The sequence below is a fragment of the Trachurus japonicus genome, chromosome 10 (genome assembly GCF_045865225.1).
Source record: "Trachurus japonicus isolate A0001 chromosome 10, Traja_1.0".
NCBI lineage: Eukaryota > Metazoa > Chordata > Actinopteri > Carangiformes > Carangidae > Trachurus > Trachurus japonicus.
In genome coordinates, this window is record NC_140916.1 from 14,423,913 (window position 1) to 14,446,001 (window position 22,089).

At 41.9% G+C, this 22,089-nt stretch overlaps 2 protein-coding genes and 1 long non-coding RNA gene across 8 annotated transcripts; all 3 read right to left on the bottom strand.

Moving 5' to 3' along the window:
• Positions 1 to 3: 3 nt before the first annotated feature.
• On the bottom strand, positions 4 to 5,146 carry nkrf (NFKB repressing factor). The gene is made up of 3 exons (XM_085789354.1): positions 4,774 to 5,146; positions 4,272 to 4,396; positions 4 to 3,092 (listed from the first exon to the last, which is right to left on the bottom strand). The coding sequence occupies exons 2-3, from the start codon at positions 4,360 to 4,362 to the stop codon at positions 784 to 786; spliced, it is 2,400 nt and encodes a 799-aa protein (XP_085645480.1). The 5' UTR covers positions 4,363 to 4,396; positions 4,774 to 5,146; the 3' UTR covers positions 4 to 783.
• A 1,286-nt stretch (positions 5,147 to 6,432) lies between these two features.
• Positions 6,433 to 21,378, bottom strand: septin6 (septin 6). 6 transcript variants are annotated; one of them, XR_015036880.1, is made up of 12 exons: positions 21,322 to 21,378; positions 19,329 to 19,443; positions 17,407 to 17,602; positions 16,581 to 16,767; positions 14,974 to 15,135; positions 14,145 to 14,241; positions 12,933 to 13,101; positions 12,602 to 12,734; positions 12,306 to 12,496; positions 11,233 to 11,285; positions 10,827 to 10,874; positions 9,632 to 9,703 (listed from the first exon to the last, which is right to left on the bottom strand). XR_015036880.1 is itself a non-coding variant. In XM_085789359.1 (11 exons), the coding sequence occupies exons 1-10, from the start codon at positions 21,349 to 21,351 to the stop codon at positions 10,871 to 10,873; spliced, it is 1,284 nt and encodes a 427-aa protein (XP_085645485.1). In that variant the 5' UTR covers positions 21,352 to 21,378; the 3' UTR covers positions 8,747 to 9,703; positions 10,827 to 10,870. The 6 variants fall into 6 exon arrangements, 5 of the variants coding, with proteins under 5 accessions (XP_085645484.1, XP_085645482.1, XP_085645485.1 ...); XM_085789359.1 differs by lacking the exon at positions 11,233 to 11,285 and having other exon boundaries at positions 8,747 to 9,703; XM_085789360.1 differs by lacking the exon at positions 10,827 to 10,874 and having other exon boundaries at positions 9,312 to 9,703.
• LOC146979522 (uncharacterized) lies at positions 8,797 to 9,329 on the bottom strand. Its single transcript, XR_015036881.1, has 2 exons — positions 9,145 to 9,329; positions 8,797 to 9,100 (listed from the first exon to the last, which is right to left on the bottom strand). It is a non-coding gene; the product is annotated as an uncharacterized LOC146979522 (long non-coding RNA).
• Positions 21,379 to 22,089: the final 711 nt, after the last annotated feature.

Here is a 22,089-nt window from a genome sequence, read left to right on the forward strand (position 1 = left end):
AGGTTCAGCCTGTTGATCAGTTTTAATTTATTCAGATTTTACAGCTGTGAAAACAAGCAGACAGGTTAACTGTACTCACACAAACCAACACATCAGACATTTAACGAAGATCACAGCTTACACTTTCATCGTGAAGGTTTTCACATCATGAATGCAGCATGTACTTGTAGAATGATCTCAGGTGCTGAAAGAGCAAACATCATTTGCAGGTTTTATTTCTCAGTAGAGATGTATCACTACAGTGATGGTACAGACTGGTATGAGAACCTAGCTACAGTTCGATGATAATGCCTCTCTAATCCTTGCCTTTCATGTGTCAACTGTCTACATTGTTCACAAACGAGCAGTGAAAAGCTGCATTTTCTGCCAGGTTTCCTTAAATAGCCACGAAATTAAAGATCATTTTGATGAAAGGAAAAACATTTGTAAAGTCATTTATTTTTTTCAAATTGATGAAATAAACTGCAGCATCGTCAGGACGTGATGCCACAAAGCACTGAACTCAAGCTTGTGCAAATGTGAAAACGAATAGGACGTGGAATGGCAGGAGACAAAAAGAGACATTAAATTATTTATCCTACAGCTCCTGCTAAAGCTAAAGTACATGTCATGGCAAAGAAATGCAGAAACCACAGGTGGTACCTGAAAGATTCTCATTAGTTAATGTGTGTGTTGTAAATTTGTCACAAGTATAAACACAGAAGTTACACTTGAATGTGATTTGCTCTGAAGTCCAAGCTAATGACAGTTTTTTTTTTGTTTTGTTTTTTCTTTGCATGCAAATTAGTGAGAAGCCTGAGGTTTCACAAGCTCATATCGTCCCACCTGTCCTTCCTGTAAAAGTTGACCAATGAGCTGGTCTTTGTGTACTTTGCGACTGACAACAAGGAACCGTTGCCGTCCCTGTCCGTAAGATTTGCTTCGTAAACCGTATTTCTGAGATATCTGGTGGATCTGTTTGCGTTCGTCGTTGGTGAGGTCGGTGGAGAAGCGGAGGTCGTCCTGGCGGTCCGAACTGGCGTAGTTACGGATGATGTCCTCAATGTCACGCTTGCTGAGCTGATTCCCAGATTTGTCCGTGTCCATACCCAAACCTTCCCTAGAAAACTGCTCCTTCACCCTGATTGGTTCTGCGATGCCTTCGCCGTCTCGGCCCAGACCGCCGCCCTTCCAGCCCATCTTGCGGAGCAGCTGGTTTCCGATGTTGTCTTCCTTTATCTCCTGCTTCGTGGCCTCCTCACCAGAGCGAGCCAGGATCTGGGATCGGGATATGGCGTCGCTGTGGCCCTCTTTCCTTAGGTTTGATTTGACCACGGCCTGCGTCTGTCTCAAGGTGGCCAGAGCCTCCATTGCTGCGATGTGCTTTACTATTTTCTTGGGACCGAGTCCTGTCGCCACATACTGTCCCTCTAAGTAAACTTCGCACCTCCAGCGATGATCAGGCAGAACGGTGAACTTGTAATCCGCAGTCACTTTATTAAATTGTGCCGTGTCATTAATGATACAGATAGCATTGTCGGAGTTTTCCAGGATGACCAGCTCGCTCAGATGCTTCTTTTTGACGCCCTGTTGCCCGAAGCGTCCACCAGAATCTGACTGGTTATTTCCTCTGGAGTACTGCGATTGTTGATATTGCTGTTGCTGCTGCTGCTGCTGCTGCTGTTGTTGTTGTTGCTGCTGCTGCTGCTGCTGCTGCCGCTGCGCCTGGTTCATGCGAAGTTTCCTCACCGCCTCTTCGGCCGCTGCGTGCTTTGAGCTCTTTTTGGTGCCCGTCGCCTGCGCCACCAACTCATCCTGCAGGTAGACGCTGCACAGCCAAGCGGCGCTGTTGGGGAGAACGTCGAACTTGTAGTCTATCTTCATGCGGTTAAAAGCCGCAGAGTTGTTGAGGATGCAGATGGCGTCGTGAGCGTTGTCCATAACCACAAACTCTGTCCAGTGCTTCCGTTTGTCAGGCTCGTATTGACCCTTGGAGCTGGGCGTCGGTTTATCCTCTGGGTTGCGGAGCGCAGGGAGAAAAGCCGGGGTCGGGCTGTGCGCCTGGCACACAACAATGTCGTTCACTATCGAGTGTCTGTACTTGCGCTGCACGACACGAACTTCAACTGGTTTCAGGAAGAGTTTTACGGCCTGCTCAGAGGCTCTGTCCCTCGCTCCATTTTTACTGCCGGAGTATCCGGTGGCGAGATACACACCCTGACATCTCAGTTCACAGGCATAACCATCTGTTGGTACTTTTCTGTTCTTCGGCAAGTCAGCTGGAGGAATATCCTTCAGGTTGACATAAATATACTCAGGGTTGGTCTTGCAGGCCTGAATGCTGCGGCTCAACATGAAATTATAGTTTGGCGATTCACTTCCAGTCATAAACATAGGGTCCCTAAAAGCAACGGCCAATGCGGACGCCACATTGGCAATCAGCCTTTGCTTTTCATCTAGTGTTGCCTGAGATATTGGAAGAGGCTGCGATGAAGAGCTTGGCTGAGACGTGGTGGGACTGCTCCTGCCCGGGCTGTTGTAGACTCGACTGAACGGCCTGCTAGATGACGGCCGGTCCTGGTAACCGTACCCCAAACCCTGACGTCCTGAATCCCAACCTCCCGATCTGCTCGCTCCCCCGTATCCATTGTACCTATTGGGGTGGGAGTAAGTGTCTGAACCGCGAGAGGAGTGGGCGTCATACTTGGCTGTGTAGTCCTGCTGTGTTTTTGACATGAAGCCTGAAGTGGAGCCGCGTCCTCCGTAACCTAAGCCGCTCGTACCACCTGAAGAAAACTCTCGGTCTCTGTCTCGGTCCCGGTCTCTATCTCTATGGGAACCCCAAGAGTCAGAGCTGTACGACGATGGCACTCTGTCAAAAGCAGGCCTGAGGGAGGAGGAGCCCTGCGCTCTGCTGGTGCTGCTGTAGGAGGAGGAGTGCTCAGAGTCCCACTGTCTCACACCGTACGTATCACTCCTCCTGCGCTCCTTATCGTTCTCCTTCTCATCGGTGCCGGTTCCTCCACTGCTTCCACCACTGACAAAGTAAACAGGCTCAAACCGAGGTCTGGAACCAAATTTTGACACAGGCATTTTCCTCATGGGCTCGTCTTCTACAATAAAATGACAAAGGTAAATGGTTAAGAAACTGAACCTTAACTTACAGCACATTAAAGTAAATCATTTATCCCAGATGAACACAAACAGGTCAACATCATAGGAGTCCCTTGAAACTGCTTTAAGAGGGGGATTTCAGCCTTTTCATTTCTTCAAACAGGATGCTGAGGCAGAACTTAATGGCCCAGTTTCTGCAGTAGGCAGGCAGGTTGAAGGCTGCTAAGCAGGCACTGATAGTAATGACTAATATGCACTTTGTTCCTCAGTCATCCCCACTTACAGAGGAAGCTGAGGTAAATGTTACTTCCCATCATGTCAGAGATATATATCTGAGCTTTTACAGGAAGCTTAAGCTTCAGATTTCATATACATGCCTACATGCTACGCTTTTGTCCAACAGTGGCTTAAAAACAGAAACAAGCCACGTGGTTACAACTTCATTATGATCAACATGAATACCGTAATTTCAAGTTTAGTCAATCCCACAGAAAACTTTCTGCTGCTGTGAATTCTTAGAGGAAAACACAGACAATCAAATTTGTTTCTTGACCCTCATTTTCTAAAATCAATTGTTTTTAGTAATATGTTTTAGTCTGTATTTGTGGTCTTTTAGAGATTTACATTATTCAGGATGAATGAGACATGTTTTAAAATGCTCTATTGCCACTTGTTATATTGGATCTAAATTTATGTTATTGTTTTTACATTACCATAATTTTCATCATCACCTTTTAGTTTTAGTGTTGCTTTTAACAATTACCATTCATGTGCATTAGTCTGAAATTACTTGTTATTTACACGTATGTGTGAATGTTTCTGTCTTCTCCGTTGTAAAAGCTGCACAGAGGAAAATTCCAGTCACCACCTGTGCTCACGACATCATGGCAGTAAAGTAATCTGACGTTGAATTTGAACCTCAGTGTCATGTACAAAAGGTGTTACACTATTTACACTGGAGAAACCTGACTCCACCTCTAGACTTAGGTTACTGCTGCTGCTCATGAGTATGGCAAACCTGAACCTTCACACTGAGAAAATCAACATTATTTTACCTAATTACCATCTGAATAGAAATATAATGTAGATTTGAACATCTAAAGATGTTATAGGATATCCCTCTGCCTATTTTGGGTATAAAGACGTAATGGTGACAGACAGATCAGATGAGCACTCACTGCCATCAGAAGAATTAGGTCTCTTTTTTGCTTCAGAAGTAGGACTTGGGTCGAAGGAGGGCATTTCGACAGTGTCAGTCCCCTCTGCCATCACCAGCACCGTCCAAATCAAATCCAGGCCATACCTGTGGTTGAGGTAAGATATGTCAGTCAGATATTATGTGAAAAGGGTGAAATGTATGAGCACAAACATCCGGACATCATGAGTCAATGCCCCCTCCTGCCTACAGAGGCTAACACGTTACATAGGGCACAAACACCACCTGCCAGCACCATGCTGTGCTGAAAAATACCATGTGTCTGGACGATATGTATTAACCTAACACTTGAACACTGAATATTAAGTTTTAAAAGCCGGGGAAACAGGATGGTTTCGTGGCAACACAAAGCCTGGACAGAGTGACGCAGTAGGCCGACAGGGCAACACGTTTAGCTGCCGGATAAACATCACAGCTGTAAAAACACACAGCCGACTACTTACTCTGCTGCTCCGTTTCCTTACCGTAAGGTGTAGCCTTTGATCCAACTTATGTCGCTGTCTTTTCGCTGAGACACAGACACTGCTTTGATTTGTTTTAGGGATTATTATCACTATTATTATTATCGTGCTAGCCTAGCCTAGCCTAGCCTAGCATTAGCCAGCTAGCCTGTAGCAGCTAACCTGATAGTTTTTTTCTCTATCGCGACTAAAGCTGCTCACAGAAAATGAAGACATTCAGTTTCGTCTCTTTTTAAGGCGACTTTCCGAAAGGTGGTAGTTTTAAATATCTCTCTAAAACAAGAGATGCGAGCTCTGCTACAGCAGGAAAGCATCCATTTTCTGGTCCGGCTACAGTAAAGTCATGGCGGCTGCTGCCACCGCGCTGACCCACAATGCTTTGCCGCCGGACAGTTCAGGCTCAGCGGGCTGGTGTCGCGGCGCTGAAGCCGTCTGAATCAATAGTTAGTGGTTTACAAAGTGAATGGGTTATTATAGTCAGAGCACACGCCTTACTGCAGCAATATGCAAAATATTATCAACTTATCTGCAGAATGTGTCACCAGTGTCAATAAAAGTAAACAGTGCAAACATAATTGTAAAAGTTCAATTATTAGTCTCTTAATTGTGTAGGCTACATCTGCCTATAATGGTTATTGGTGTTATAAGAAAGTGAAGATGCATTTAAATACTATATTTATCTGTCTATCAACATATTTCACTTATTTTTTTTATAGTTTTACAAAGTACATGGCAGGTATAGGTGGTCTTGATAACTTTATTGTTCTTCTCTCAGTGTCCTTTCTTCATATTTTTCCACACTGACTCCATGATGTTGAGTTGAGGGCCCTTTGGAGGACAGATCAATTGTTGCAGGTCTCCTTGTTCTTCTTGTCTCTGAAGTTAGTTCTTCATGACTCAGGCTGACTTAATCTGTGAATATAATATGACAGAGTCTGTGTTGTATGTAAACTTGTGCTATTACCTCTTATAGTTTTGTGAAATTATAATTTCCAGTGCAGCTCTACCAACCTTCAACCTGAAAAATTCCAAAAATAAGGGACATCCTCTGTGCAGGACCTTGATATTAACTAACTATAGCTGTCGTATTAAAGTTATGCAAGTAAAAAAGTGCAAAATCTTCCTCCAGTATGTACTGAGGTCAGAGTTCATTGCATATTTTACTAGGCCTATAAAAATTTAGACCATCTTGTGCTGCAACATTATAATTTTTTTGTCCAATTATGTATAATAAGCCTGGGAAAAGTACATTAAACTGTTGTTTTGTTCTTGTTTGGCAAAACAGCACTTTTTTTTTTTTTAATATTCCAAGTTTACCATAATTTGCAAGGTAAACTTAAAATTGAACTGCTTTTAAAGAACACATTAAACAATGTATAAGGTGAAACAGTTTGATCTAGTCACGTTTCTTATGCCTCTAATTTATTTAATTGTGATATATTGTATATGAATGCTGTAGAGTAAACTATGTGTACTAGTCCTTAGTTCTACATTTTGGCTGTGAATAATTCACCATGAATGATTTCCTGCTGAAATGAAGTTTACTTACAGTATATAGATGAAATAAATACTTGACACAGGCTGATCTGTCTGGGAGGAAAAAAAGGCAGTGAGGGAATATTATAATAAGGTTCAGCGAACGAAAGACAAAAGCTTAACATGTTTGGATCACATTTTTTTATTGAAAATGTACATCAATGGAATCAAACTAAAGTAAGATACTGAATAATTTGTAGTGTGGGAGAGTTTCTGACTACAAGAGGTGATGACTGATACTAGAAAAATGTATGGCATTTTCTGACACCAAAATGTCACTTTACACTCAGAGTCACGTCCAAAGATCAAAGGTAATAAACAACAGGTCTCCACTTCAATACACAAAATATATCCTTATAAATTATATAAATGCATGAGTATTTTTTTTAATACTCCTATCTGGGATTCACTTCAACTCCATCTTATTCTAATATTTGGCAAAATGGGAGCTGAGATCATAGGACAGAGCAAATATACATTAATAATATGCACCATTTTGAAGAAAACAGCAATGAAGTTGACTGCAAAAGAGTTATTCAGGGATCAAAACAAGCAGGTCAAAAGGTCACATCAGCAATTAAATAAAGAGATGCATGCAAAATATTGAAAAGGTTTGTGAATATTAAAGCACAGTGTGTAATAAAAGGCCATGACATGTGACCTCCATGGTATTCAGCAGTGACATGTAAACATGGGCACCATAAAATGAAGTGCTATGGATAAATATTGCTTTGGCGTTTGCATGATTATGACTCTAATTTAAATTCTGCCATTTCATTTTTGATATTCAGAAAAACCTGAAAGCAGAAAATCTTTATCTAACTGAACTGAGATTCCAGAGAAAACATGTCTACTCAATTATAATCTATTTCATAACACATTACACACAGTGCATTAAGTGCTTCTGTCCTTGATGGAGCTTTTGTTTAATCAGCAAGCCTCGATGTTTTGGTAGCGTTTCATCCTAATGTGCGCTTTGTATTAAGAATCCTATTGAAAAGATGAGTGCATAGTGCAGGTCATTGCAATTTTATTTCAAGTAAAGATCAAATAATGACATGAACCTACAAGTCCTGGAAAATGTGTAAAACCCCCACTGATGACTTCTATCAACTACAAAGAGTCGCTTTATATACATTAAGACATAATAGCAGATTTAAACTGTGCCCAGATCCCAACCTGCCAACCTGGTTTAGAGCTTCATTAGGTGGTCAGAAATACCATGCGAGTCCACATAAGGCCATGATCAACAAAAGGAGATGCGATGGGGAGGGGGGGGAGAAAATATAAAAGGTTCATACAGCGAGAAAAACAGGGAGGAGGTAAAGGGTGCTTAGTTCTTGCTGAAGCTGCAATCCCCTCTTCACTTGGTCAAGACAGATTAAAAGAAGCTGAAGAGACAAAGAGAAAGAAAGCCAGCAGTTAGAGGAGATGGCAAAGCAAGAGACGCTCATAAAAAAAACAAACTTACAGGCCAGAGACGAAGAATTAGAAGTGCATTGGATATCAAGAGAGAAGATTGATCAGAAATACAAAAACCAGGTCAAACAATCGCCAGTTCTACAGTCATCCAAACAATACATCAAGCATTAATAATGAGAAAATGTTGTGCCCACTGACAATACTCTGTGAAGTTATAAAACAGTGAATAAATCTCCTAGGAGGTGCTTCAGATCTGTGATTGTCCACTTGTATGTGGTCCATCTAAAAATGCAAATTACTATTTAAATATTACACTAAAATAAGTGGGAAAGGGTGTTAATCACAGCAGAAAACACGATACACACATAAGCATAAAGCAGAGGCAATAAAGCAAGAATTAGATCGCTCAAGGTGAGGTTAGAGCAGCAGTGAAACATGAATATACATTAACCCATATTACTGAGCAGGTAATGGTTAAGAAACCCTGATGGATGGGGGTCCACAAAGTCTCTGGTCACATTTGAGGTACTCAGTGCCCACAAAGACGGGTCCCTTAGCAAAGCTTGAGGGGTTGAGGACCTACTCAGTGCAGAGCCAGGGATTACTGCAAAGGAAAAGTGAAACCACACAGACCAGTGAGCTGAGCGTTAGGAGGAGGAAACGGCTCTACTCTGAATGCATTTTGACCCATGAACCTTGAAGTGGTGGAAGGATGGGGAATAAAAGAGGTGACAGACGCCCTGCGATTCTGAGCAAAGAGGAAATAAACAATCAGTCACTAAGTTTGTTAAATTTTCACTTGACCCATTACACAATGATTATGGCCACAGTTGTAACATTTGGTGGAAAATTGGCCTTTATTTTCTTTTGGAATAATTTTTTTTTTTTATGCGTTAACACTGATACAGACAACTCTGGTCCCCGCAGGACAGTGGACATGATGATGAATGACTTTCAAATGTGCCTTCATTATAAGTAAAATGAAAAGGAAAGTTACAATTGCACTGACAACATTAATATATACTTTTTAAAAAAAACATCACATTTGTGTGTGTGTGTAAAAAAAAATAAAAAAAGTGCAAATGTGAAAGCTAATACAAATATGCACGTAACACATGACAATGAATGAGGTATGGGAGAAGTGGCAGAGAGATTAGGCTCACATCTACTCATGCGTCAGGCTAAAGTAAGACAACATCAGCAAAGGGACGTGAATGGCAAAACAGAAAAGTAGATCTCCGATTCAGTTTTTACTGCACATACAAAACGTATATTGTCATGTAAATTACTAGTATAAACTTTTATGTTATCATTGAAAAGGTTTTTACAACATCTTTTCATTTTTGATAAGTTGCTCTGATTTCAACCAGGACTAAAATCTTAAGGATCATAACTTTAACATCTACTGTATATAACTAACATCAAGCTAATAACCAATTAGTAACTTAATCCATTCTTTAATTTAGTCTCAGTTGTCTTGATTCTTCTCGGCTACTCTCTCAGGTCCCAGTGTCTGATGCATGTTCTTCTTTAGACTCAATACATTTTGCCCATCACAACAGTAGTCATGTATGTTAATATAAAAAAAAGCTCACTCCATCATGCAATGAATCACTGAATATAACAACAATATGGAATGCATTTTTTGGTCAATTTGTATAAAAAAAGACAAGCTGAATAATCGCTTGTACAAACAAAAGTAATACACAAGCATCATTCAGCAAAAACAAGTGATGTAAAACTGATAGCAATGCCCAGCGTCTTCCACAGAGCAAGGGGGGAGGAGGGAGGGGAATGGCACATGGAGGGTTGAATTATGGGAGGAGGGGGAGGAGGAGGGGGTTGCGTGAGGATAAGGATGGGGTGGGGGTACAGTAAAAAAAAAAAAAAGGAAAAAAAAGGGGGATGATGGGGTGGAAACTCATTCACAGCAGGATGGCCACAAGGGAGCACTTTTTTCTACAGGGATCCTAAGCTGGAAATGAGAGAGAAGGGCTGTTAATGCTTTCTTTGAGTTAAAACATCATCACAACACACACTATTTCACATGGGTGACATCACATCAACATTAGTGACAACAGATGGCGTTTAGAGGGGAATCATGCAGCTTCAAGTGAGTTTACAGAGGTGAGAGTGCAAGTACAGTCATCTCCTTCTTTGAATCAGACTCGTACACGTCTTTTCCGTTGACCCTGAGCCCCCTGAGCTTTAAAACAATGAGTCCGATTATCTATCTATGACATCGCTCAGTATCATCTAACAGCAGCTTGTTTTCATCTGCTGCAACAGTCTTGAGCTGCTTGAGGAGTTTACAGATTGCGAGACAGATGTCTTCCTTCACTTCTACCCTCCCCAGTGGTTGAGCCTCAACAACATCCCTCTGTGGATTTGGCTTTTGTATCCACTCAAGAGGGAGAGGTGGCAGAGTGGGGTCGTCATATGGCTGCGAGATCAACAAAACATGTCATGTCTATAAACAGAGATGGGCCCGGAGGCGGTTTGCCCCTCTGGTGTGACCTGTTAGTCCCAGTTCAGCCTTGAATGGCTCTTTGTGCGAGAGCAGGAACGGGTGGGGAAGGACTTGGGAGAGCCACAAAAAGGAGACTGTTGTGGATTTAGGGAGGCAGATGGGGAAGTACATCAAATGCTTGTGTGGGGATATAATAAAGTGGTTGATTTAGACGCTGGCAGAGGGACAGTAAACACTGCCAGCGAAAGGATATGATGGATGTGGATGTTACAGATGAAACACTGTCTGGCCTCGCAACGCCACACTCATCTCTCAGACTCTATCACATTTAAAATGACTAATGGGCAAATTAACTGCATGTGAATTTAGATTATATTTTTAACTCATCAAATACTGACATTTGGATTAGACATTTCAAGATCAAGTTGTGTTGAAATGTTGCTTATTTCAGTTCAATACAGATTTTGGAGCTCCATTTCAGCATCAGCTCTTGTTTCTGCCTGGCATTTAAAAATGTTTACATCCAAGAACTGATATTTCTGTCCAGCTAAATCATAGATACCTCATTTATATTTGAAAAAGCTTTTTCTTGCTTTTGTGGCGGTGTCACTCAAGAGGGGATTCTTACCAGAAAATGGTGCCTCATGCAGCATGCAGCAAGTGTAGGAGGAGTTAACTGGAAAACATTATGGATGCAACATAGGTGACACATGCATTCACACAGGACAGATTTATATCTACACAACAAGCAGCAAATCAATAACTGTGTCTCCTGGGAGCTGAAGAAAACACCGACTGAAAGCTGAAGGTTAAATACACATAAGCATAATTATTATTCAGTTAACATGTGGAGTGCAAGACCACTGTAGACGGGGTTTTTTAATCAGTTACCCAAAGACAAAAAGCTTAAGTTGCACAGGTTGCCCCCTTTTTGGAAGAGAAATGATCCAGGCAGAGTAGAGCTCATACAAGTGAAGAAGTGGCTGTGAAGAAAATGAATTAACAGGGAAGGAAAAATAAAAAATGACAAGAACCTTCTCAGTGCAAGTGTCTTCTTCCTTTTCTAACAGGCACGGAGTCACATCAGCTTCAACACACAACCAGAGTTCGTTACCAACATGAAGGGACCGACAACGTCAGCACCACATTGCAACCACACTTGAACACATCTGGCTGCACGACTCTGCTTCCTGTACAGTCCAGATTTCATTCAAAGCATATTTACATCAACTGTCAAAGGGAGCAGGGGGAATCAATGTCAGAAACCCACAGAAACAGGAAAAATGTCATTTATCAGCTCCCTTTCTGATGCTTCTATCGAGTATTTTTTGATAAACTTGTGATTAGGTTGTTAACACAGCTCTGTTTTTAGTGTTTAACTTCACTACCTGTTTGTCTTGAGCCATCTGCAACATTTAGTTGCACAATGATGATGTCTGACTGGAATTCATTCACCAAAATTTGCTGACAACTGGTCTTTCAACTATTTAGATGAGGACTGTGAGTAATTATCTCCAGATTCTCCTCTGCTCTCCCTTCTTATGTTTCCTCATTAGTAATGGATTATAAGTTCTGCTCAGCTCTCTTGGTGTGGAATTACTAACTGTATTCTCTGTTATCATACTGGAGCAGTTGTATGCCTGTATGAAAGAAAAAAGCACAGCGAGAGTCTGGGAGAATTCCTCGGTTTAACCAGGGCCCTGCATCCACTGTGTGCATGAAATTATACAAATCTCAGGTGGTTTATTAATGAGTGGTGACAGAGAAAGCAAGGAGTGCTCAATTGTATAAATGGCATAGACTAAAATTAACTTCTCTCTGCAGAAAATGTGTATAGTGTGGACTAAAAGCTCCAGGAATCAGAAGACGACACACAAAGCATGATGAAAATATGGACCCCAAAGGCCTAGGACACAATTTATATCCATGTACTGATGTGAATCCAGAATAGAAATCCTTGACGACCAACTAACTTGACATAATCCTGGAGAGTCAGTGTCAGTGTGATCTATGGCCTTGTTACACCCACTCATACAAGTGATAGTGGTTTCCTGCACCTGTGGTATACGGATAGAGAGAGACACGCGGGGAGGAGAGCAATACTTACTTTTTCCTCTCTTTGTCCCTCTTGAGTGTGGTGGAGCCCCCTGCCTGCTGAGCTTGGTTCTGCAAGAGCTCTGCTGCAGTCTTTTTCTGTTTGAACGTGTTGAGCTCGTCGTCCAGGGACTTCTTCTTCTCCTCCAGTTTCTTCTTCTCGTCCTGGTGGAGCTTTTTCAGACGGTCAAACTTCTCGTGCAGCTACATGGCGGTGACAGAGGAAACATAACTCTTACATCAGTGACTGGAATCAAAGATTAATGACCTACTATGTGGTTGTTAAAAATCAAAGTGAAATGCTGATACCTCTTTTTCTGCTTCTTTAAGTTCGGCCTCCTTCTCTTTGACTCTTTGGACAAACATTTGTCTCATTTCTTCTTCTTTCTTCTGCAGCTCACCCATGAATTCGTTCCTCTTTGCTTCATACGTCTCCTGCAGACTGGACAAGGAATAGGAACAAGTGAATAAAAATAAATAAGAGACAACATAGAAGCAGATGAAAACTCACAAACTGGTGCAATCTAGCAAAGGAATAAAAAGTTCTGATAATGGTGGAAACAGAGAAATGCAAAATCAAACAACATTAGCAAAGTTGCAAAAGCACATGCTGGTATAAAGCAGGGAGATAAGAGTCAACCTGAAGGGCTTGCTGTCGGGGTCTGTGTCCTTGAAGCCCATCTCCTCCAGTTTGCAGCGGCGGTAGAGCTCATAATGGCGCGTGTGAGTCTGCTCTCGCAGGTCCTCCATGTTCACCCTGATCAGCATTTCTCGCAGTTTGACGAAGTCACAGTGATTCTCATTTTCCACTGTGATAAGACACATCATAGTGACACGTGACACATTTTACCTAACACATCAATTGCCATCCTGTTAATGGATTAAATATTCTGTAAAAAAAAAAAAAAAAAAGCGCACAGCAGCAGCAGAATCAGAAAACACTTGCATCTGTCAGTGTTTATATAATGTGACAGCTAATACATTCATTTAATATAGAAGTACCAGCAGCACCAGGACAAAAACAGAGCAGTGTTCGTGTCCTGTGGCTTCTCTATTGATTTTGTTTTGATGAGCTGAGCAGCACGCTCCCACAGACCGTGTGACATCATGTGAGTACACATGTATGCACACAGTCAGACTGATAAACAGACCCCATGTCAGATAAAGCTTATGCCCTGAAATATTATACAGTGCTGTCTGTTAGCATAAGGATAGTGAAATCTTTTTCATTGTGCTCTTTACAGCTAAAACGAACAATGACTGTGCTTGAGCTTTAAGGGCATTTTCATATTCCTATTTGTTTATTTCATATTTTTCATAGTATTACTCTGAGTAAATGGTGTAGACTTCATCGCCCCATTTATGCCGTTCTGTGTAACAAGGCCACAGTGTCTGATGATTCTTCTGTTTATATCTCCACAAAGTAAATATATGTGTTACGCATTATCATTGAATAAATGTTGACATGAGAGATCTACATTATGAGGATGAATAGTATCAAATATGTTAAGAGCAGATCTCTGACTGCTGTCTACTCCCACTACGTTACACACAGTCCGTTATGGGCTGATCTAGTAGGTCAATAAGAAATCAATTGAAATATCATCAGTGACATAAAATCACTAAATGTGCAAGAGCTTAGAGCTCAGATCTGCTGGTGCTGTAACACAGAGTGTAAATGGCAGAGGGGGTGCTCCGGTTAAATGAGATTATATAACTGGTTATCCACTAGTTTGCAGCAGCTGATGTGGCTGAAGGAGAAACAGGAGAGGAGGGGGAGGAGGGGGAGAAGCGGCAGCTCTGATGAGAGAGAGCACACTCATTTCCTGCACAGGATATGACCCGGGCTTACCCTGCACCGTCCCCCAGGGGTACTGCCGGGCCTTCACCATCTTGTTCCCAATCTTCACTTCCTCTGTGCTCCCCACCACAGCAAACGGCAAATGGCTCTGTGAAGCAGACAGGAAATCGATATCTGTACACCGCCGAACCTGAAAACACCTGAGAGCTCGGGGACACGTGGTGGAGGTGAAGCCACCAACAAGTCTGCTAAACTTTACCAAGTCAAAAATCAAAGCAAAGCAATAATGTCAATTACACAGCATGACGAGGCCTACACACATTCCTCGTGGTGATGACGTCACTGATAGAGCTGCGAGAAATGTGTGATTTAATTTACATAACCCGACTCTGAAGAGCCGTTTTTCACAGACGGCAGGAAACGGCTCAGACAGAGACACGTATGACGAGGTCAGACTGTATATAACATGAGCCGGGAGGCAACAGTCTTAACGCTATCAGTTCAGGGGCAGTTCAGGCGTATCTCCACAGATGAGACATTATGAACAGCCAAGCGAACCTCGATTCATCTGTCAGTGCACATCGGGCCCTTTCCCACACTGCAGAGCTTCCTGCAGAGTGAGCCGGCTGATTGTGCTGCTCTGAACACGCTCCTCCCCGCGTGGGGCAGCTTCCTGACAGCCCGAGCAGACACAGACGTTGCCTGTCCCGATTCTAGCATCACATGATGTTTATTCCGGTATCACAAAACTGAATTTACTCTCAATAGTTTGTGCTACTTAATTCCCTGAAGATTAAAGTGGTAATTCATCTTTATCAATACGCCATGACACCGTGTTCTGTGTAAGTGCATGTGATGCAGATAGAGTTGTGAGCCTTACGTTCATGGTGGAGTTGATCTCTGCCACGGACTCATCGTCAGTGGGGAACTGGTAGATCTGCACCCCGTTGCTGACCAGCTCACTGGTGATTTTGATTTTGAACTTGGCCAGTTCGCTCTTGGAGATGGCATCTGACTTGGCAATGATTGGGATTATATTGACCTGCGAGTTGAAAAATGATGGAGAGATTTAATGTGGGCAGACACAACGACATGGTGGAGACAGCATTTTCAGATAAGCAGCTAAATATAGAGTGGCTTTCTTCCTTTTCTGTAGTCCAAACTTGTAAGAGTTCAGTTGGTTTATTTAAAAAAAAAGGTTAAACACATTAACACTTCGAATCACTGTTTTATTATTCTATCTGTTGCCATTATTGTAGCAGTAATTTAAACAACCAGCACTCTCTCTTCACCGGGACCTCAGTATATCAGGCTTTTGTGTATTGCAGACAATTAAACATTCTTAAGCACAAGGATAAAAATAGTACAAGCAGCAAAAGGGAGCAGCAGGCTCATATCTGCTGCTCTATATCACACAAACACTCTCCAAACATGGTGTTAAGAGTCAGACTATGAAGAGTACAACAGCAGTTATGCGTGTAACCTAAACAGAAAATGAAAAACACTCAGAGATACGGAGGAGGGGGGGGTCATTCTCATACATGCTCTTACAACTGGCTGCTGAACAACGAGACTCACTCCCACACAACTATTGTAACAGCGCGATGTCACCTACACAATCCCATACTATTTACCCTTAAGATGTGGGGCCCCTTTAATTAACAGCAAGGGATGCTGGGGGTCATGTGAACAAAAATATTTTACTGGATCCGTGAGTCTGGTGAGGATCTTGATTCTTGCTCAAGGACACTTCAGCAGAGCATTGTTTGAACGCCCCCCCCCCCCCCGGGGTGAGTGTGTAAACAGAGGAGGCTCTGCTCTGGATCACGCTGTTGCGAGCGCTTGCTGGAGGGCACAGCTGCTCTGGCAAACACTGAGCTGGCTCTTTGTACAAAAGCCAGGAGGTCCATGCAAATAAGCTACTGTGGAAAAGGACCTCACGGAAACGAGTCGCCGAGACTACTGCATTTCACAGCTGACCTACACCGACGCCGTAACAACACCAAAGCCAATTTACACGGCGGCAGATGCCCCTGTAAAAGGTTTACAGCTCATGACTAGAGCGGATAGATCAAATGCTACAAACAACAGCGCCAGGGGACTTACCTACTTTATTTATGACGTGCTTCGATGAGTTAATCCATGTAACAATTACTTCATAACATTCATTTGGCTGTAGACCAACTGTCTTTCTTACTTAATGCTAAAAAACAACAATACAGACGCCATATTTAATAAGCTTGTAAATCTGGCACAGCTGCAAATTAACAGTACAATGCTTTTGGATCACAGGAGCCATTATTAAACCCTAATACTAACAGGAATTGAGCTGGAGCTGATGGACAACACCAAGGCTTCAAAGCGGATCTGTAAATAAATGATTCCCCAGCTTCCGAATGAAACAACAACACACTCTGCTGCTCAATAAAAATGTCTTCTTGCTGGTGATAAAAGCTTGACAAAGTGAAGTGAAAAGTGAAATCTCACCTTGCTATCAAGCTTCTTCATGGTCACCAGGTCCAGGGATTTGAGCGAGTGTCCCGTGGGGGCGATGAAGTATAGGCATGCGTGGATGCGGGTGTCGTGGTAGCTGTGTAGCGTGCGTTTGATTTTCAGTTCCTCCTGTAGATATGCTTCAAACTGGGCATCAATAAACTCCACGATGGACTTGTAGCTGTTGGCAAAGGGAACACAGAAACACAAAGAAGTTCAAGCATTTATTTTGCTAGAACATATCCAGTTCCTCTAATGGTAATGTTTTAAGGGTCAAAGCATGACAGGTACACTATTTCAGAAGTGTAGTGACATTGAATTAGAGGAAGAAAATCTGTGCCCTTCAAAAATGTTCCTCTTTGGGTGGTAATTTGAGTGAAGAGTGAAACTTGGAGACAAAACAACCACAGCCGTCCTCACAGGTGGTTCACATGACATGACGTCATTCTCTCCCTAAACTCACCTCAGGAGCAGAGTAGGCAATCACATTATGCTTGGTAACAAGATCTAATGGAGGTCTACAATAACGAAAATGTCCTCTGACTCCAGGATAAAACGCCGGTGCTGTGGTATGCTATTCCAGCCAGGAAAGAAAGCACCTCCATCTGATTCATGTTGTGAATTTCACATCCTGAGGGTTATGTTTGTTCGATCCAGACTGAATAAATCCTGAGGCTCTGAGAAGGCTTAAAGCTCTCACACTGTTTGTACAGTCAACGGAGGATTTCTGACTACAAGTTAGGATTCAAAGAGACAAATGGAAAAGACCCCAGGAACAAGGAGAGCAGACCTTTCCCTCTCTCAGGTGTGTTGCTTTTACCTGTCTTCTTTATTGATCTGGTCCCCGAAGCCCACGGTGTTGACAACGGTGAGTTTGAGGCGCACGTTACTCTCCTGGAGTTCGTAAGTGTTGGACTTGAGTGTGACTCCCGGCTGGTTGTGCTGGGTGGGCTCCCCCTCAAACTTGGTGTTGAACAACGTGTCCATCAGAGTGGACTTCCCCAGACCCGTCTCACCTGGACAGAGAAAACGTGTCACGTTACTCAGATCCTAACAAGTCTTGACCTCTTTGCTCAGTCATCGTTCGCTGTGATCATCAGATGATTTAAATCAGAGAAGTCAAGTGTATTTTCACCTCAACTCACATGAGGATGTTTATCACTTCAACCTGTATTAGTCCTGATCCAGACTTCATTATCGAGTCTGATGCTTTTTGCCCATTAAACTCAAAGATAAAGACTAAAGTTTCATTCAATAGCACGAGGGGAGATTCAGCATGACTTCCTGCAGATGCTTCAATCAAAATACATCATTTACGAATGTTTTCATGCGCAAAAATAGCAAGATGTTAACGTTTTCTGACATCGGTCCGCTGTCAGATGACTGAGATACAGAGCTCCTGCTGTAGGAAAAGCTATTTTTACTCATCACAGCCTGACCTACACTCACAGCACGTTAGGCCGTTTTTTTGTAGGATATCATGCTGCGTTTCCAATCCTTCCTTTAGAAATAAAAAGTAAATGATGCCGCAAGTCTTATTTGCCAATTCTAAGCTCACGTTAAGTTATTGTCAAAATGTCTTTCATGCTTAAGGCAATTTTGTGTCTTATATGGAGCATCTTATAAATGGCAACAAAGACTAATGTCTATCATTTACAAGCATTTTTTTAAACGAAATTACACATTTCGATCATCATGACACATTTGATTCACTCTATTATTAAAAAAGACACTAGACATTTCCTTGCCTGAAGCAAGTTGCTCAAGATGAGTCACACAACTGCAAACAACAAGAGCTCTTCTACATCATCCCTGCTTCTATTTTCTTTAATGGATTGTACTAATGTTTGTCAAGGGTTGTTAAGAAAATCAGATTGTAAGCAACATAATAAGGTAACTGTGAGGCAAGTTTGGTTAAATCATGGAAGACACAGGCTGGCTGGTGTCAGCCTTTTCCACTTTTCACTGCTGCACAAATAAAAAATGGCCTCAGTTTATCCACAAAATAGCAGAGAAGTTTTCAGCTTGGAGGAAAATCAAAACCATGCCACTAAAAACGGCCACATGGAATTTCCTACCATCAGAACCTTTAAAAATATAAACACGGATTGTGTTAATGTTACAAGTTCGCCAAATAACATGTCATAGAAATAAATAGCTTACAAGGTACAGGAACAGAAATAGTCATCATTCCCTCCTGTTCCCTAACCAGCAGTAAATAGCATCGCTATTGGAAACATGTCTGGATGACATAATCTCACAGTCTCAAAAACTACAGCCTCCAATGTGACCATAACTTCAACATTAAAGCTCAGGTTTACTGCAGGGCTGTTGTACAACATTGCATTAGTTTTATCTGGTTGCACCTAATAGATTTAGTGCAAGAGTGACTCATTTTGTCAATATAAGCATTGATTAATAAACCTAGTGAAGGCTGATATCCTGCATGAGATACTCAGATGTATAATGAGGTTGCTGCTTGTACTGCTGGTGAATAACGTCATACTAAAATTAAATAATTGCCTGCAGATATTTCTGAATTCCCCATCTGAATAAGAGCATCATAATCATAATCAGCACAGTAACCAACGGTGGGGAATCTACACAGCTCAAGTATTGAGGAATCGGCTTTGTATCTTGTGATAAAGCCTGACTTTCATTAAGTCATCTTTTAGCCTCAGGAGAGAGAGCGAGTGAAAGAGAGAGAGAGAGGAAAAGCATTTTCACGCATGATACACTCACCAACGCAGAGGATGTTGAAGCAGAATCCATGGTTGACAGACTTGTTGACCAGCTGGTCAGGCATGCTGTCAAAGCCGACATGGCCAGCCAGGGGGACAGCACGAGCACCTTCACCCTGAAAAACAAATTAAATCAATAGGTAACATTAAGTAAATACCTATCAATAACTGAACAGCTTAAGTACTCATATGCCACGTTAAGAAACTCTGCTCTCAAACCAGGATGCCCTCTGACAGTGTCATTTATATTTACATGTTGGTTGGTAGTTACATTGTTGTTTTTGTTCTTTGAAAAATTACATTACAAAGTCAAAAAACAAACTAGGCACAATCTGAACCACATTCAACCACGTCAGACTGACTTCAGGTGCAACTCACTTCCTGTTTCCTGCACTGTTGCCTTCTTTCCACAGTCGAGGCACAAACAAACCACAATGTACTTATAAGGCAAAGTGTCACTGTTAATTTCAAGAGAATAGTAAAAACAGGTGGCTTTGAGAATATTTATATATTACAGTATTTAAAATCTGATTATATTACCAAAATGATAAGAGCCACAGTGCTTATAATATCCAGCACTGTCTATTTCTGTGTTGTCACTTTGATTTGAACCCTAAAAACATCTATTTTGGTCCCGTTGTACTTCCATTCACTCTACTATTACACTGTTTGCACAATCTATCTCTGGACTAGAACGACTCTAAACACCAAAGTGTAAAAGCACTGTTGTTACATGTGTGTGTGGGCGTGTAGCTGGCAGCCAACACCTCCATCTCAGTGGATCTCATTTCTGCTGCCTACATCTACATTATGAGGCGCAGGAAAGCAAAGAATTTAGATTATATGGCAACAGCAAGAGCTCTCAACCAGCAAAACCTCGGCCAACCAGCCATTATGTGGCTTAACTTAACACAGTGCTGCTTTCCACTGCGGTGAAGCATTTTAGATAAAAACGCACCATTAGAGGGTCAGTTTAAAAACAACTGGACAAGCTGATGCCACTAAACAGTCATGGATTATTTGGATAGTTGAAATTGGGGTTTAAACAGCTGAGGGAGTGTTTGGGGGTAATGTTACTAGACAAACAGCCTATATACTTCTTCAGCTGCAAGTGCAACATTCCTGAAACCATTCCTGCTTTTCAAGACACTCACAGCCAAGTTACACACTGCGGGTTTTTTCATTCACTGAGCCGCAAAGGGACATCAAATTGCAAATCCTTTGCTATTCCGAGCACCCTTGTCTGGGTGTAGTGGTGGCTTCCTCTTTTTGTTTTACCCCCAAACAAAAAAAACAAACAAAAACCCAACTAAACTTTACACACGCTTCTCAAATTGCAGGGCTAAAATGGCTATAAGCAGCTACAGTCTGTTATAGCTGTATTTTCTATGCACATCATCAGACAACGCCCGAGTCAAAGTTAACGGGACTTACATGAAACAACACAACGGAAATGATGAGCACCGTAGCTGTGCTGCTGAAATGGGGGCGTTCAGAATGAATGGCCTACCGACGGCTCTGTTACCGAGCCTACTACACTGTATTTAAAAGGTTTCACCCACCCACAAAACAATATTTCGTTTAAGAGACCAATGTTAGCTGACGGTGCGACAGGAAATCTGCAGGCGTTGGCTTACATAATTGAAAATATTAAAAGAGAAAATGTGGTAACAGAGAGCTACGAATGAGCAACCACGGGCCCTATTCTTTTTTTAAATTTGATGTTTTATAAGATGTTGAGATGCAATATTAGATTTTTGACAACCTGCATTGACTATAAGTGGCGTAATTTAGCTACGTTACACTGAATTTTGGGTCGGAATAAAGGCAGGAAAAGCGGGTGGCGGCGACCCGCTACATCTCTCCACACTGCGCTGCACTCATTTAAGAAACCCTAAAATATACATTTCCAACGTATGCTGAGTTTAGATGAGGAATTTCTTTACTTATGGGATGACAGTGAGACCAGCATCCTGATAAAACAGGCTACTCACCGCTTGCCTTGCTATCTCAGTTGACGCCATGGCGGTGGTGGCCGTTAGCTGGAGGACGAAACCTCTGCTGCTCTTTAGCAAAGGAAGCCTACGAGGACCGTACCACTGTTCAACAGGCTATTTCGCGTATTTTCAAGTATAATATAGCGATCGTGTTGCTGATACGGTAGATTGTTAAACAATAACTATTTTTTATTAAAACCACACCCGATTTATGTTCGTCTGTATTTTCGAAATGATCAATTTTAATTTTCAAATGCTACTGAACTCCCCCACATTGTATCTGAGTGGTCTCGTCCTGTGACAAAGGCAGTGAACCGCAGTCAATGAACTAATGATTATTTAGAAGCAATAGCTACATCAAAAATGTTGATTTGGGCTAGTTGGCTTCCCCAACATTCACTCACAATTTAAGATTAATTTAATAGAAATAACTACGGATTTTACCATATTTTCAACCAGTATCTATTGTGTATTTCCTAAATGATCATCCCAATATTGCACATAGCACTGATTTTTAACATTTATGCGTCTGTGTATCATTGTATGTAATATTAAACAAAACAAAGCAAAGACATCTATATTAACAGTCAGCTGTGAGAATGATGATTACAGTCACTGTACTGATAGTAAACAAACTGATAGGCTATGTAATTGTAAAACCCCAGTTAAATAATCAAAAGAGATCTACAAGCAACTCCCAGCAGGAGGTACCAGAGCATCAACCTGCTTTTACATCCAGGCCAACACCCACGGTCACCCACAACC